This window comes from Rhinopithecus roxellana, chromosome 1 (assembly GCF_007565055.1).
Source record: "Rhinopithecus roxellana isolate Shanxi Qingling chromosome 1, ASM756505v1, whole genome shotgun sequence".
NCBI classification, from domain to species: domain Eukaryota; kingdom Metazoa; phylum Chordata; class Mammalia; order Primates; family Cercopithecidae; genus Rhinopithecus; species Rhinopithecus roxellana.
Genome location: NC_044549.1, coordinates 185,186,883 through 185,204,884, shown reverse-complemented (window position 1 = coordinate 185,204,884; position 18,002 = coordinate 185,186,883). Strand labels below are relative to the sequence as shown.

The 18,002-nt window shown below is 37.8% G+C and overlaps 1 protein-coding gene across 5 annotated transcripts in view; it reads right to left on the bottom strand.

Annotated features, from left to right (window-relative positions):
• Positions 1–18,002, bottom strand: part of NCK1 (NCK adaptor protein 1) — a 95,982-nt gene that overhangs the window by 5,488 nt on the left and 72,492 nt on the right. For 4 of the 5 annotated variants that reach the window (XM_010364817.2, XM_010364816.2, XM_030934424.1 and 1 more), the window contains exon 2: positions 15,810–16,053. In XM_010364817.2, coding sequence (XP_010363119.2) covers positions 15,810–16,035 — 226 coding nt within the window. In that variant the 5' untranslated portion in view covers positions 16,036–16,053. Of the gene's footprint in view, positions 1–13,116; positions 13,237–15,809; positions 16,054–18,002 lie in introns of those variants that run through there. The other variant, XM_010364818.2, reaches the window with a different exon arrangement.

Genomic DNA, 18,002 nt, shown 5'->3' with positions numbered 1-18,002 from the left:
ACTTCCTGAGGGCAGAAAACTAGATCTTACTCCTTTCTATCTCCAATGCTTAGCAGTACATACATCAGTAGTAGGAACAAAGGAAAAACAAAATTATTTATTCAGCAGTCAGCAAACATGCTGAATGAATAAATGAAGAATTTCTTAGCTGAAAGTGTTTCACAAGATGCCATCCATACCTGACCTTCCTCTCTATTCCAAGGAAATCATACACTTTCATTTTCTATAATTTCTGTGCAGAAGGTTTCCAGATCTCTTTGCAGCTCTAAGACCTTTCTGGAATTCAGGCACTACAATTCTAACTGTCACTAGACACCCACAGATTGTGCCATCAGTACCTCAAACCCAACATTCATGTCCAAATACAAATAATCCAGTCTGTACCCATAAATCAACTTCTTCCTTTCTAATTTTCTTACTTCTGGTTAATGATAACCTTCTGAGAAATCCCTACATTTGGGGTGATACCACCAAAAATGGCACTGTCACTGCAAAAAGCAATGAATGCAATTAATGAGCTGGTAAATACTGTCAGACTCAACTTTTGCAGAATTCTGGAATCTAGTAAAAAAAAAAAAAAAAAACGTATAAAATCTAGGGCAAGGCTTGGTGAAGAAAGAAGTTGCCGCTCTGTGGTAAAGAGAGTGCTACAGCATCCTAAGTTGCCTGCCCGCTATCCCCCACACCCCAAGTCATTGATGGCTATGTGGATAGTAACCTGCACTCCTAATGCCAGAGGAAGCAATACCGATCTCATTTTTAAACAACTGTGATTGTGGGTTTCAACTTGTCTGGCAGCTCCCTGAAGGACCTGAGCAATGGCTTGCCTTGGCTTTGCCTGACTTGCATCATTCCCAGGTATAGGGAAGTCTTCCTGGGTGGTTTTTGCAAAAATCATTTAATTGATGCAGCAGCCTGGGGCAAGGGACAATAACTGGGACAAGAAACAGACAGATGGAAAAGCCTGGACAGAAAGGGAATGGGAAAGGATATTCATGGGTAATAAGGGGTGTGTTTGCCAATCAAGAAGGACGTGCACATGGCCAGGGCTGGACGCACACTCAGGAAAGGCCCAGGAAAGACCCAAGAAGACCCTAAGCTTTCACCCTGGCTGATCTTCAGGCCTTGAGCAAACAGTAAGCGAAAGGCTAAGGCAGAATTATAAATGGCATCACTAAGTGGTCAAATAGTGCCCCAACATAAATCCATCTGTAAAGATGGGGAGAGGTTTTTTTTGTTTTGTTTTCTTTTGGCTCCAGGTGTTTTAATGAAACTGTCAAAACACTAGCTGATTACCAAGCAAATGGAATCAACTTCAGTGGCCCCACATGACCAGAACTATAGACTATAAAAATAGCTTAGAAAAGTCACTAAACAAGCAAACAAAAACCACTCACAATAAGCAGCAATAATAAGCCCTGAGGAGGGGATAGAATCTGATGCTGAAAGCAAAAGAGCCAACCAAGAATTCTACATTTAGCAAAACTGTCCTTCAAAAATGAAGGAGAACATAAGACATTCCCAGATAAACAAAAACTAAAGGAATTCATCACTACCAGACCTGTGCTAAAAAATGCTAAAGAGAGGCTGGGCGCAGTGGCTCACACCTGTAATCCCAACACTTTGGGAGGCCGAGGTGGGCGGATCACAAGGTCAGGAGATTGAGACCAGCCTGGCCAACATGGCGAAACCCTGTCTCTACTAAAAATACAAAAAATTAGCCGGGCGTGGTGGCACGCGCCTATAGTCCCAGCTACTCGGGAGGCTGAGGCAGGATAATTGCTTGAACCCAGGAGGCAGAGGTTGTAGTGAGCTGAGACTGCACCACTGCACTCCAGCCTAGGAGACAGAGCAAGACTCTGTCTCAAAACAAAAAAAAAGAAAAGAAATGCTAAAGAGAATCCTCCAGGCTAAAATTTAAAAACATAGACAGTAATTTGAAGTCATATGAAGAAATAAAGAGCAACGGTAAAGGTAGCTACATAGGTAAATATGAAAGTCAGTAGTATTGCAGTTTTTGTTTGTAAATTCTCCTTTTCTTTCCTACATACTTTAAAATACAAATGCATAAAACAAAAATTTCAATTCTAGGTTAATGGATATATATTTTAATGTGTAAAGATGTAACATACAAAGATGTAGCTGCAAAGGAGCAGAGTTATGCATAGTACTGAAACTAAATTGGTATTAATTCAAACATGATTGTTACAAACCTAAGATGTTAATCCCCAGGGTAACCACTAAGGAAAAACAAAAACAAAAACAATACAGAAAGAAACGAGAAGGATAATAAAACAATACATCAGAAAAAATAGGCCAGTCACAGTGGCTCACACCTGTAATCCCAGCACTTTGGGAGGCAGAGGTGGGCAGATCACTTGAGGTCAGAAGTTCAAGATCAGCCTGGCCAACATGCTGAGACCTCGTCTCTACCAAAAAATACCAAAAAATTAGCCAGGCATCATGGCATGCATCTGTAGTCCCAGCTACTTGAGAGGCTGAGGCATAAGTGTTGCTTGAACCTGGGAGGCAGAGGTTGCAGTGAGCAGAGATTACACCACTGCACTCCAGCCTGGGTGACAGAGTAAGACCCTAACCCCCACCCTCCAAAAAAAAAAAGAAAAAGAAATCACCAAAGAAGACAGTAATAGAAGAATTGAAAGAAAAAAAAAGCAAATGAAAACAGCAAAATAGCAGAAATCTTTCCTTATCCGATATTAAATATAAATATATTAAAAATAACATGATGCAACTCTGTTATCTGCAAGACACTCACTTTAGATCCAAACAAAGATGCAAATAGGTCTGAAAATGAAAGGATGAAAGAAGATATCCCATATAAAAGGTAACTAAGAGAGTGGGGTGGCTATATAAGTATCACACAGCATAGGCCGGGTACGGTGGCTCATGCCTGTAATCCCAGCACTTTAGGAAGCCGAGGCGGGTGGATCACTTGAGGTCAGGAGTTCAAGACCAGCCTGGCCAACATGGTGAAACCCTGTCTCTACCAAAAATACAAAAATTAGTCGGGCATGATGGCGGGTGCCTGTAATCCCAGCTACTCGGGAGGCTGAGACAGAAGAATCGCTTGAACCGGGAGGCAGAGGTTGCAGTGAGCCGAGGTCATGCCACTGCACTCCAGCCTGTGCAACAGAGCAAGACTCTGTCTAAAAATAAATAAATATATATCACACAACATAGACTTAGAGACAAAGGACAGTAAATATTGATAAAAGAATCAGTCCATCAAGAATTGTAACAGTTACAAATATATGCATACCTAACAAGAGAGCCTCAAGGCATATAAAGCAAAAAATGACAGAATTGAGGGAGAAAAATAGTTCAATATACTTGGAGACATCAATACCCCACTTTCTGTAAGGGACAGAACTAAATGAAAGATCTTTAAGGAAATAGAGGCCTAACAGACATAGAGAGAATATTCCATCAAACAAAAGCAGAATATAGTACACATTTTTCTCAGGTGTACATTGAATATTCTGCAAGACAGAATATGTTAGAACATATCCATATGTTAGGACACAAAACAAGGCTCAGTAGGCCAGGCACAGTGGCTCAAGGCTGTAATTCCAATGCTTTGGGAGGCCAAGGTGGGGGGAATCACTTGAGCCCAGGAGCCTGAGAGCAGCCTGGGCAAGATGGTGAGAATTTGTCTCTACAAAAATAAAAAATAAAATAAAATAATGAGCCAGGTGTGGTGGTGCATACCTGTAGTTCCAGCTACTCAGGAGGCTGAGTTGGGAGGATTGCTTGAGCCCAGGAGTTCAAAGGCTACAGTGAGCCATGATCATGCTACTGCACTCCAGCCCAGGTAACAAAGAGAGACCCTGTCTCTATTTAAAAAAAAAAAAAGAGCCTCAATAAATCGGAGATTGAAGTCATACAAAATATCTTTTCTGAATCTTTTCTGACCACAATGGAATGAACCTATAAATCGATAACAGAAAGGAAAACTGGAAAATTAACAAGTGTGTGGCAACTAACACTCTCTTAAACCAATAGGTCACCAAGAAATTTCACAAGATTAGACATTACTGCGAGACAAATGAAAATGAAAACACAACATACGAAAACCTATGGGAGGCAGCAAAAGCAATGCTCAGAGGGAAATTTATAGCCCTAGAAGCTTGCATAAAAAAGAAGAAAGATCTCGAATTACCAACTTAAATTTAATCTTAAGGAACTGGAAAAGGAAAACTAAACTCAAAGCTGAAAGAAGGAAATAATAAAAATTACAGCAGAGATATACACAAAAGAGAACAGAAAAAGAGAGGAAATCAACAAAACCAAAATGTGGTTATTTGAAAGTATCAGCAAAATTAAAAACTCTTTAGCTAGACCAACGAGAGACACTCAAATAAATAAAATAATAACATTTCTACAGGCCTTACAGATATTTTTAAAAGGATTATAAACGAATACTATGAACAACTGTATGCCAATAAATTAATAAACCTAGAAAACAAGATCAATTCCAAGAGACACACAAACTACCACAAAGCTGACTCAGGAAAAAATAAAATATCTGAACAGACATGTAACAAGTAAAATATTCAATCAGTAACAAAACATCTCGCACATAATGTGCTCTGGACCGGATGGTTTCACTAGTGGATTTTACCAAATGTTTAAAGAAGAATTAACATCAATACTTCTAAAACATCTCTAAAAAGAAAAAGGGAAAGAATACTTATTAACTCATTCTGTGAGGCCAACATTACCCAGAATACCAAAGCTATCACAAGAAAACAGGTTAATGTCACTTAGAAATATAGATGCAAAAATCCTCAACAAAATTCAGTTGATTTTCATTATTTGCAGTAGTTACATTCTATAAAGTTACCATAAATACTGAATTAGCAAATACTGAACCACCGCTCCTAAGGGAAAAACAGGGTTAGGCTCCAGTCATGTTTTTGCTAACCAATCACTACATAACCTTGTTTTACCTTGTTTTATGTGTGTTTCTTTTTAAAGACACTTTGTTTAATATAAATTGTGATTAACACTGAATTCACAACATCACTCTAACTCACGCCTAAATGAAGCTTATCTAACACACATTTTTTCCATAAGGCAAATTCACAGCTTTCTTGTGTTTATGAACTCTAGACAACACTTTATCACTATGCTTGGGGGCCATTTTAAACAGCAAAATCATCAACAAGCACAAAAATGCAAAAAATATGGCACTAAATAGACTGCGCAAAGGACACTTGTGTATAGTATGAAAGTTGAAATAAGAAGGCGGAATATCGCCTCGACTCGGAATGTGCACATCAAATGACTCACATTTTTGCCACACTGCACATGTCCACAAAACACTGCAAGTATCAACTTTGGGCTTATAAATAAATTTTAGCTAATAAGTGAATTCACAAATACAGAATCTGTGAAAAATAAGGATCATTTGTACTAGGAAAACCAAATCCAGCAAGCATATTAAAAGGACTGTATATGAGTAAGTGGGATTTATGCAAGGGTGGTTCAACATATGAAAATCAATATAATACACTTCATACTAGTAAAATAAAGGGGAAAAAACAAACGATTATCTCAATTGATGTAGAAAAAGCATTGGACAAAATCCAAAACCATTTCATGATAACAATGCTCAGCAAACTAGGATTAGAAGGCAATTTCCTCAATATAATAAAGGGCATCTGCAAAAAACTGTGGAGCTGACATCACACTCAATGGTGAAAGACAAAGTTTTCCACCCTAAGAACAGGAACAAGACAAGAACAAGGATGTTCTCTTCCACTACTTCTATTTAACATTGTATTGGAAGTGCTAGTCAAAGCAATTAGGGAGGGGAAAAAGTATCCACAGATGACATGATCTTATAAACAGAAAATCTGAAAGAATACACACACACACACACTCACACAGAGTGAGAATAAACAAATTCAGCAAAGTTGCAAGGTAACACACAAAATCAGTTGTATTTCTATATGTTAGCAATGAACAATTCAAAGACAAAATTAAGAAAATAATCCATTTATAATAGCATTAAGAAGAATAAGATACATAGGAATAATTTTAACCAAGTATCAGACTCATAAACTAAACACTGCAAAACACCGCTGAAAGAAATTAAAGAAGACCTAAATAAATGGAAAGATATTCTGTATAAGATGGCAATAGTATCCAAAGCAATCCACAGATTCAATGCAATTCTTACTAAAGTTCAACGATTGTGTTTTGTTTTTCTTCCAAAGAAATGAAAAGGTTGATTCTAATATTCACACAAAACTGCAAGGTGGACCCTAAGCAGCCAAAACAATCTTGAAAAAGGAAAATCAAGTGGGAGGACTCTCCCTTTCTGATTTCAAAACTTACTACAAAGCCACAGTAATCAAAACAGTGTGGTATTGGAATAAGGACAGACATATACAGCAATGAAACAGAATTGGGAGTCCTCAAATAAACCCATGCATCTATGGTCAACTGATTTTCATCAATGGTGCCAAGACCACTCAATGGGAAGAAAGAATAGTTTCTTCAACAAAGGGTACTGGAACAAACGGATATCCATAAACAAAAGAATGAAACTGGACTCCAACTTCCCATCATATATAAAAATTAACTCAAAATGACCAAATGTCAGAGCTAAAACTATAAAACTCTTAGAAGAAAACACAGGAGTAAATATATGTGACCTTGGATTTAGCAATGGATTCTTAGATACTGACACTAAAAGCATAAGCAACCAAAAAAACAAGATCCATTATACTTCATTAAAATTAAAAACATTTGTGTATAAGACACTATCAAGAAAGTGAAAAGACAATCTACAGAATTAGAAGAGAATATGTGCAAATCATAATTCTGAAAATGGTCTAGTATCCAGAACATATAAACAACTCTTAGAACCCAACAACAAAAACAACTACTTCAAAAATGGGCAAAGGACTTGAATAAACATTGTTCCAACTAAGGTATACAAATGGCCAACAGGCACAAGGAAAGATCCTCAATATCATTAGTCATTAGAGAAATGTAAATCAAAACCACAATGACCCTACCTCACACCTACTACAATGGCTATAAGCAAACAAAAAAAGAAAATAGGTGTTGGCAAGGATATGGAGAAACTGGAATCTCCCTCACAATACTGGTTGGAATGTAAAACGGTGCCACCATGTGAAAAACAGATGGTTTCTCAAAAAGCAGAACAGAATTACCATATGATCCAGCAATTCCAATTTTAGGTTGAACTGAAAATACATATTCAAATAATAACTGTACATGAATGTTTATCACAACGCTGTTCACAATAACCAAAATGTGATATATACATGTAACAGTTATTCAGCCAGCCGGGCGCAGTGGCTCATGTCTGTAATCCCAGCACTTTGGGAGGCCAAGGTGGGCAGACGACTTGAGGTCAGGAGTTCATGACCAGCCTGGCCAATATGGTGAAATCCCGTCTCTACTAAAAAAACACAAATTAGCCAGGTGTGGTGGCATGTGTCTGTAATCCCAGCTACTTAGGAGGCTGAGGCAGGAGAATCACTTGAATCCAAGCTGGCAAAGGGTGCAGTGAGCTGAGATCGTGCCACTGCACTCCAGCCTGAGTGACAGGGCGAGACTCTTGTCTCAGGAAAAAAAAAAAAAAAAAAGTTATTCGGCCATAAAAGGGATGAATTACTGATATATGCTACAACGTGGATAAACCTTGAAAGTATTATACTAAATGAAAGAAGTCAGACACAAAAGGTCACATACTGTATGATTCCATTTATATAAATTATCCAGAAAAGGTAAATCCATAGAGACAGAAAGCAGATTAGTAATTGCCAGGGACTGATTGAGAGTGACTATTTTTGGGGTGATGGAAACATTTTGGAAGCAGAAGTGATGGCTGCACAACATTGCTAATGTACTCAATACTACTGAATTACATACTTTAAAATGGTTAATTTTATGTTATATAAATTTTACCTCATAAAAAAGTTTTAAGAGTTTTACATCAAATCTTCACAATCGTATCTCCTTACTATCAACAATTTCCCTTCACACTATGGTCACTTTTCTTCAGGCCTATTATGTTGTACCAGAGCTTTCGTGACCCCACTAAACTAGTTTCCTTATTAATTCAATTTCTCCCTCAGTCAACCCATTGTTCATATCAACCAGTCTAATCGTCCTATAAAGCTGCAATCACATGACATCACTATTCAAAAGCCAACAGTGGCTGTTTCACATAGCAGATTCTCAATAAATGTTAAACTGAGTAAAACTGAATAATGATATGAGGAAAAATTTTTAAAAAATGTTAAACCTGAAAATACAGATTAAGTTTCAAATGATTTTTTTGAAAATTCAGAATTTGCACAGTTTTGTATGGTATAAGAAGTGCAAAAGATCAGTAAAACCTAGAATGATCCTCTCTGGAAGCTTATATTTAAAAACATTATGTCTAAGACTAATTACACATTGTCAAAAAAAGAACGGCCCAGTGCGGGGGCTCACACCTGTAATCCCAGCACTTTGGGAGGCCGAGCAGGCAGATCACTTGGAGGCCAGCAGTTCAAGACCAGCCTGACCAACATGGTGAAACTCCGTCACTACTAAAAATACAAAAATTAGCCAGTCATGGTGGCGCACAACTGTAATTCCAGCTACTCGGGTGGCTGTGGCATGAGAATCATTTGAACCCAGGAGGCGGAGGCTACAGTGAGCTGAGATGGTGCCGAGTTTTGGGGGACACAAACACTCAGGTCATAGCAATTCCTGACCTCACAGTTCACCACAATTCTCTTAACCTTGACTAGTCCTTTTTGCATCAAACCTTTCTAACCCACTGCTTAACTGACTCCAATTCTCTACTCTTTAGTAATAAAAGATCCACTATGAGAACTTTAATAGGAGATACAAGTTTAAATTTTAGTTCTGCTCCTGGCTCTGTGATCTTGGTCAAATTATTTAATCTTTTTTAAACTCCAGTTTCTAACACAAGAACAGAAAACCAAATACTTCCCCCTTGAGGGGGAATGGTGGGCAAAGGAGAGTAAGAGAAAAGATAATGATTGGGTACTAGGCTTGATACCTGGGTGATGAAATAATATGTACAACAGGACAGGCGTGGTCGTGCATGCCTGTAATCCCAGCACTTTGGGAGACCGAGGTGGATGGATTGTGTGATGCTGGGAGTTCGAGACCAGCCTGGCCAACATGGTGAAACCCCATCTCTACTAAAAATACAAAAATTAGCCAGGCGTGGTGGTGGGCACCTGTAATCCCAGCTACTCGGGAGGCTGAGGCAGGAGAATCATTTGAACCTGGGAGGCGGAGGTTGCAGTGAGCTGAGATCACGCCACTGCACTCCAACCTGGGCAACAGAGTGAGACTCGGTCTCGGGGTGGAGGGGAAAAAAAGAAAGAAAGAAATAATATGAACAACAAACCCCCATGACATGTATTTACCTATGTAACAAACCTTCACATGTACCCCCAATCCTAAAAGTTTAAAAAAGAAAACTCCAGTCTCCTTGTTTGTACAATGGTGGTGTGTAAAAAAATAAATTCATAAAATGCTTGTAAAAAATTTTTTAAATCTATATGTAAAGCACTTACAGTACATAGCAGGAACTCCATCAATGGTGGTTACTATTTTCCTACCTCCTAGTGCTTCTGGTGTTTAATTTTCAAAATTACTTAAACTTGGTCAGGCAAGGTGGCTCAGGCTTGTAATCCCAGCACTTTGGGAGGCTGAGGCAGGCAGATCACTTGAGGCCAGGAGTTCGAGACCAGCCTGGTCAACATGGGGAAATCCCATCTCTACTAAAAATACAAAAAATTAGCCAGGCATGGTGGCGTATGCCTGTAGCCCCAGCTGCTTGGGAGGCTGAGGGACGAGAATCGTTTGAACCTGAGAGGCAGAGGTGGCAGTGAGCTGAGATGGCACTGGTGCACTCCAGCCTGGGTGGCAGAGTGAGACCACCTCAAGAAAAAAAAAAATTACTTAAATCTTTATTCTTGCATTATATAGCTGGACCTGGCTGTAGTTGGAAGGAAACTGCTCAGATCTAAGCACTGAGGAAGTGTACAATTCTGAGGCAGTTTTTTATTGTTAGCTTTGCTTAAATTTAAAAAAAAAAAAAGTTTAAGGATAATTTCTGACCTTTCCCTCACTACTACCCACTGGTCTTTACTTCTCTCTTCCTATAGCACTGTTTCTTAACCAAAACAATGCATTATAAACTCCCCAAGAATTTTTAAGAACCTGGTTAAGAACCTGGTTAAGCACTGTGAATATTCCTTCTTCATATGACAGCTGTGCTCCCTGAGGCAAGTCTCTGTATCCATAACTATTCCTTATGTGACCTGGTTTCCAAATCCTTGATATACTGGATGCCAGTATTTGGAAGCATCCAAGTTTCTCAATACCATTGTTAAAGAACATCTATCAAAAGTGGATTAATTACATCATGTTTTATATGGCCAACACACACATAAGGGAGTATACCTCCACCTAAGCACCTCTCATACTCATATCAATGTCACCATGGACTGTATTGAGACTTTTAGTACCTACATTACCACAGCAGCTCTTACTAAGATTTTTACTCATGTAAGCTGCTGCCAGGCTAGATTCTCACCAATCTATACAATTCCTTTTAAAATTTTAATGTAGAGTTTTACATTACTGTCTGTTCTTATTCATCTTGTTTATTTCTATCTTGATTTTAGTTTCCAAATATCCTTCTGAACCCAGTGTACTTATTAGTTAGTGATTGCAGTATTCCTTAGTTTAAGCATGTCGTTTTTCCTTCATCTGTATCACTGAGTAAGTGTTGAGAATTGGGCCAAAGAAAGTTTTCCTGCTTCTTCTAATTCCTTAGTGAACTACAATTCCATTCCCATGTTTCTACTTCTTCAAAACCAATTTCTCCCTCATTGCTTTCCCTCAATTCCTATGAGACACCTAAGACTGCTTAGTTGTTTACAAGGATGTAAGACTTTTTGAGTTAGAAGGGACTTTCCAGGATCATTTAGTCTTGCCCAACTCTCTCCTTTACAAGGAACAGAAAATCAGAAAAGTTCAGTTATATTTTGCAGGCCACATGGCATATAAATGATATGTCTGGGAACAGAACTAAGAAATACTAAATATAAATATATGGTATTCTTTCCATTACAGGTTTTCATTTAAATTTTTATATGTTCATCTGCTCATTTCATCTACATGAAAAAAATTATTTTTTATTCTGTTTTATTTAAAACATTGTGCAATTTTTGTTTTCAAAGATATTCTGGCTGCCACACAAGAAGCACATAATGCTCTGTTTCTTCTACTTTGTAAGCCCATTCAGGGAGGAAGTAGATGAATAGCCTGTCTCTACTGTGACAAACTGCCTGGCAAAATAAATAAAAATCTGGGGTTGTTGCAGGGATTGAGCAAAGAAACATTTTGGTTACAGATTTCAAATCCTGACTGACTCTCAGTCTGCAAATGCATTAACTATCAACTTCCTAAGACTCAGTAGAAAGAATAATTTTACCACTGTATTGATGATATATATTGAATCACTGTATCAATGATACAATGGATTCTTTTTTTTTTTTTTGCAATGTAGTCTTGCTCTGTCGCCCACACTGGAGTGCAGAGGCACAATCTTGGCTCACTGCAGCCTCCATCTCTGAGTTCAACCGATTCTCCTGCATCAGCTTCCCAAGTAGCTGGGATTACAGGCGCCCGCCACCATGCCCAGCTAATTTTTGCATTTTTAGTAGAGACAGTGTTTCACCATGTTGACCAGGCTGGTCTCAAACTTCTGACCTCAAGTGATCCACCTATCTCGGCCTCCCAAAGTGCTGGGATTGCAGGCGTGAGCTGCCACGCCTGGCCACAATGGATTATTTTTATGTCATTTCTGGTTGATTTATGGTCAACAACACTTATGACTAAACCTAGATATGAAATCCACTGTATTATTAAAAACAATCATCATATACCTCTCCACCAGAATGTAAGATCTGCTTGAGTTAGTGATTAGTTTTTCACCCTATGATTTCTGCCTGGCTTGGAGTAGGCTCTCAATAAGAAGGTGTTGATAAACTAATGAGCAAATAAGTAAGTTCTTCCAAGGTAAAACTTACTCAAAAAATGAAAATGCAAAGATCTAAAATTTTAGTAACTCCCCAATTAAGTAAACAGAAGAGACATATTCCAGAGGGAGTCATTAAAGCTAACAAATGAGTCTTCACATTACAATTACAACATTCTTTTTCAACAAAGTGCTTATTCCTTTTCTCCTTTGCCCTTTTCTCTGGAATGTCTTGTCAGGTTACTCTTTGTTTCCTTAGGCTTGTTGTGCATAAGAGACTTCTATAATAATTTCTCTGTTCATTTTTCTAGAAACACCAAGCAAATGTTCAAGGAGATCAAATCAAGTTCACTATAAGATCATAAGGAGGCTACCAGCAGAACCAGCAGAATTAGGCTCTTATAAATTATTATTAGTACTACTTCATGACCCAAACTCAGTAACAGTCAGTAATTCACTACGTATTTTCCTCTTTGTTGTACAGCTGTTCTCGTAACTCATATCAAAATATCAAATCTCACATTCATCAAAACATCAATTTCTAGCAATACTACATTAAATAAAAATATTCTGTTTACTAGTGTTTTAATTAAAGATTATCTTTACACTGTTCCTCTAAAAAAAGTAAGTAAAAAGTAGTTTAAAAAAAGTGAATTCGAAAGTTGAGGATGAAGAAATTTGTTCACCTAATCCTTTTTTTCTAATGATTTTAATGTTTACAATTTATTTAATTCATTTCAAATGTCTATGCTAAGTTGAAAATTACTGAATTAGAACTGCATCAAACTCAAACCAAAGGTTTATATCCTTTCTCTACTTGTTAAAACATTCATGCTAAAACATTTTAAAATTATTTTACTTACCAAGTCCAAACTACAATTTCTGGATATATCACCAATCACTTGGTTTATATTACATAAACATAATGTAGTAGCTTACATAAACTCACCAAATAAGAGTTTTCCTTTAAATTTACAAAAGCAGAAAATCTAATTCACAACTTCAAGAAAACAATGGATTTAATAAACAGATTAACTTACTGAAAAAATCTTTAAAGACGTTTAACCAATCCATTTTGAGTAAAAATTCCGTGTTCTCTTTTGTCAGTCTCTTAACACAGCTCAGGATAATTCTCAGTGAGCTTCCTGGTCTGTTCTGCAACACTGAAACTTCCCACACCCAATCCATGTGACCTGGCCCACACCCAGGCAATAGAAAATTTGAGGCTTCTCTTTACAAACCTTTTTTTCCTCTAAATTATAACACAGCCTGTATAACAAGCAAATAATCACGGCCAAAATTACGACCTTATTATTCAGACTTATTTTGGAAGAAGCTTTAAAGCACATGTATTTTTTATAGTTAAAATACATTCATGCATTAATCCTTTAATCTTTGTTTTCTCCTTTTCCTTCTCCACTTTCAAACAATGTCTCCACCAGCACAACCATTGTGAAACAAATCCATTAATTACACTGGACATTTAAGTTACCAAAAAGGGGCACAGAAATTATGAGAAAAGGGAAAAGGCTACCTAATGCAAAAGCTGGACTTATATCTCTTTACAGGCTAACTACAGATTACTAACTCAAAACAATGTTTCCAAGCACCCTGGAATATAGGTAGTAATAACTGTAATACAGTAATAAAGTTAACAGAGATTTCCTAAGACTTAAGAGATAAAACCTTGATAAAACTGTCTCAGTAACATCAAAATGTAGTATGGAAGGCATCCCTGGAGTATTAACAAATAATAAAAATTATATCTAAATGGGCTTTTAGATTTATATACAGTAATATCTAATACTGGAATACTTCCCCCCTTTGCTCTTAGTTTTTTCACTATGTTTTGTTAATTACTGTCACATTCACTCTAATCCCAAGATACCAGTGTCCTTTTAAAATGGAACAAAAGGCCGGGCGCGGTGGCTCAAGCCTGTAATCCCAGCACTTTGGGAGGCTGAGACGGGCGGATCACGAGGTCAGGAGATCAAGACCATCCTGGCTAACACGGTGAAACCCCATCTCTACTAAAAAATACAAAAATCTAGCCGGGCGAGGTGGCGGACGCCTGCAGTCCCAGCTACTCGGGAGGCTGAGGCAGGAGAATGGCGTGAACCCAGGAGGCGGAGCTTGCAGTGAGCTGAGATCCGGCCACTGCACTCCAGCCTGGGCGACAGAGCGAGACTCCGTCTCAAAAAAAAAAAAAAAAAAAAGAAAAAGAAAAAAAAGGAACAAAAAAAGTCTATCTGGGTATGTGTTAGTACCCTGGGCACTTACCACTATGAGGCACAGTTTCTTGAAAGAAATTACCTTAATTTCTCCCAATATCTCTATTCATCATGCTTTAAATAAATGGCCAGTATTTACAAAACCAGTATTCTTGATTCTAACCCTGTTCTCCTCTGCTACTGAAGGAAAATCTCTTTCTGATTTGTCTTCCATCGAGAAACTAAAAATAATAGTCTTAACTGCAAAACTTGAAAGTATTAAAAAAGTTACCTCAGCAGTTAAACATCACCATTATTATATCTACTTAATTACCTTCAGAACACTGGAAATATTTTTATCTCAGAAACTGATAATCTATTACTTTATACCTTACTCCAAATTGTACTATATTTTAGTTTTTGCAGTTTTACAATGGTTAAAAACATTAAATATTTGTATTTTATTATTAGAAGAACATTCAAGAATAACAATAATGTTGAATAAGAATAAAAACTAAGTTGGGCGTGGTAGTGAGCATCTGTAGTCCCAGCTACTCAGGAGGCTGAGGTGGGAGGGTTGCTTGAGCCCAGGAGTTCAAGTTTGGCCTGTACAACAGAGCAAGACTCCATTTCTACAAAAACCATAAAACAAAAAAAAAAAAACTAATGTAAAGTAGTGAGTCAACAGTATTTCATATTTGTCAGTCATGCTATATTTCTCCCAAACTGCCTGCACAAGGAGAAATTGTACTTTTCTTCTACATATAGACAAAGAACCATTACACAAATAGCATGTTTGCCTGAACACCAAAAATGAAATTCTGTCCCTCCCAATTCCTTCCTGTCAGCTAAGGAGAGTTTAATTTTTTATTTTATTTTTTTAAAGAAGAGGCCATTCCTTGCCCATGCATATTTCCTTCCTATCAGCTTAGCCAAGTTCAGTGTGAAGTGGGTTCCACTGTCTCAGGCCCTAAGGGAGGGCCAGTAAAGATAAAAAACAAAAACTGTGGAGAAATAAAGACAGGGAAAAAGAGAAACAAAATAGAAAAGAGCTCTGTAGATGCTAATGTACAGTAATGATCCACAGTTCTCTTATCAAATGGAAAAACAAAATGGTGGGTTTTAAGTGAAGTTCAAAATATAAAGTCATTAGATGTTAAAATTCATTATGTGCCACGTACATAAGTTGCCTTGGTGCCAAAGAGGCAATTCTGCCTATAAGTCTAAACTCCAACAGTCATTCATGGTCCAAAGAGCCCCTGCTAGAAGGTGAGAGTTAGTTCTACTCATTGGCACTACTCTGCCTTGACTTGGAACGTGGGCCTAGATTTACAGAAACTGCATGTTAACACTCATGACCTTCACTGGTCTTCTGCATTGAACACCTGCTATGAGTCAAACTTACCTAGTCCTTGCCTTTTCAAGTCAATTATGCACACCACTGCCAGAATTATGTACAAAGAACTAAGTTCCAGGTTTCATTTAAAACAAAGTTGCTTTTCTTTTAATAAAAAATATCTTACCTAAGGTATCCTTTAGGTTTTTTACAATAGATGCTTTCCGAGCACTGTTTTTCCTTTCCACATAGTTAGAAGGCACAAAACCTGTTTTATTCATGGAATTTCGAACTCGCCACCAGGACTTAGAATCATCCAGAAGCCATAATCTCTCATTTTTCTTGATATCCAACTCTTGTTCTTGTTGGGCCACATAATCAAATTTGGCTACTACCACCACTTCTTCTGCCATCTTTCAGCAGCTTCAGCACTGTAAACACACGGAAAATATTTTTATGTAAGGTTGAAGTAGTATTAATTCACATGCTTTTCAAAAGAGACACACCTAAAAATCTAAAGACATAAAGATGAAAAGTAAAAAACATGGAATAAAATACATGAGGCAAATACTAACTTAAAGAGACTGGTATGGCCGTGCACGATGGCTCATGCCCGTAATCCCAGCACTTTGGGAGGCCAAAGCAGGCAGATCACTTGAGGTTGAGTTTGAGACCAGCTTGGCCAACATGGTGAAATCTCATCTGTACTAAAATACAAAAATTAGCTGAGTGTGATGGTGCACGCCCACAGTCCCAGCTACTCAGGAGGCTGAGGCATGGGAATCGCTTGAACCTGGGAGGCAAAGGTTGCAGTGAGTCGAGATCACACCACTGCACTCCAGCCTGGCAGCAGAGGGAGAATCTGTCTCAATCAATCAATCAACCAATCAATAAAGAGACTGGTGTTTTTCTATTAGTATCAAACAAAACTTTAAGGGCAAAAACTATTACTAGCAAAAAAGTTCACTACCCAATGAAAAATATTCTACTCAATGTATGTAATATCTACACTTTTATGTACCTAACAAGATAGTTCCAAAATATGTTGAGAGAAACACAAGGAGAAATTGACAAACCCATTACCACAGACGACAATTTTTAACATATTATCAGAGTAATAAAACAATCAAAAAAATAAAAACAGCTGGGCCTGGTGGCTCATGCCTGTAATCCCAGCACTTTGGGAGGCCAAGGGGGTTGGATCACTTGAGGTCAGGAATTCAAGACTAGCCTGGGCAACACAGTGAAACCCCATCTCTACCAAAAATACAAAAAATTAGCTGGGCGTGGTGGCAGGCACCTGTAATCTCAGCTACTCGGGAGGCTGAGGCAGGAGAATCCCTTGAACCCAGGAGGCAGAGGTTGCAGTTAGCCACTGCACTCCAGGCCTGGGCGACAGAGCCAGACTCGGTCTGAAAAAACTAACTAACTAACTAACTAACTAACTAACTAAATACACTATTAAGGCTAGAGAAAAACCGATATTACAGACTTACTGGTTAATATACAGAATATTGCTTCTAAACAATACAAATGAAACACAAACAAAAATCAATCAAATGCCAGGCCATAAAGAATGTCTCAACGTTCATGTAACTGGTATCCTACAACCACATTCTCCAACAACCATAACAAAAAGATAACTTTTGAAATACCACGTTTGGAAACTTCTAAAAACTAATGAATCTAAGAAGAAATCATATTGAATTTTAAAAATACTTAGAAGTAAATAATTTTAAAAACTATACATCTAACCTTGTGGTATGCAGCAAGAGGAGTGTATATAGACAGATTTTCAGTTTTAAATAGTAACATTAAAAAATAAAAAGAGTGGCCGGGCGCAGTGGCTCATGCCTGTAATCCCAGCACTTTGGGAGGCCACGGTGGGTGGATCACGAGGTGAGGAGACTGACACCATCCTGGCTAACACGGTGAAACCCTGTCTCTAAAAATACAAAAAAATTAGCCGGGCGTGATGGCAGGTGCCTGTAGACCCAGCTACTTGGGAGGCTGAGGCAGGAGAATAGGTTTGAACCCAGGAGGTGGGGCTTGCAGTGAGCCGAGATCACGCCACTGCACTCCAGCCTGGGCAGCAGAGCGAGACTCCGTCTCAAAAAATAATAATAAAAATAAAATAAAAAAACAAAATTTAAAAAGAGCTAAAAATAAATTAATGAACTGAGTATCTATCTTAAGCAGTTAGAAAAGTTAAAGAAACATTAGAAAAACAAATCCAACTAGAAAATGAGCAAAAAAACACAAAGAGCCATTCACTGAATATTTACAGATGGCAAATAAGCAGATGAAAAGGTGTTCATCATTAGGTATTAAGGAAATGCAAATTAAAACCATATTGAGATGTCACTACACACACTTGTCA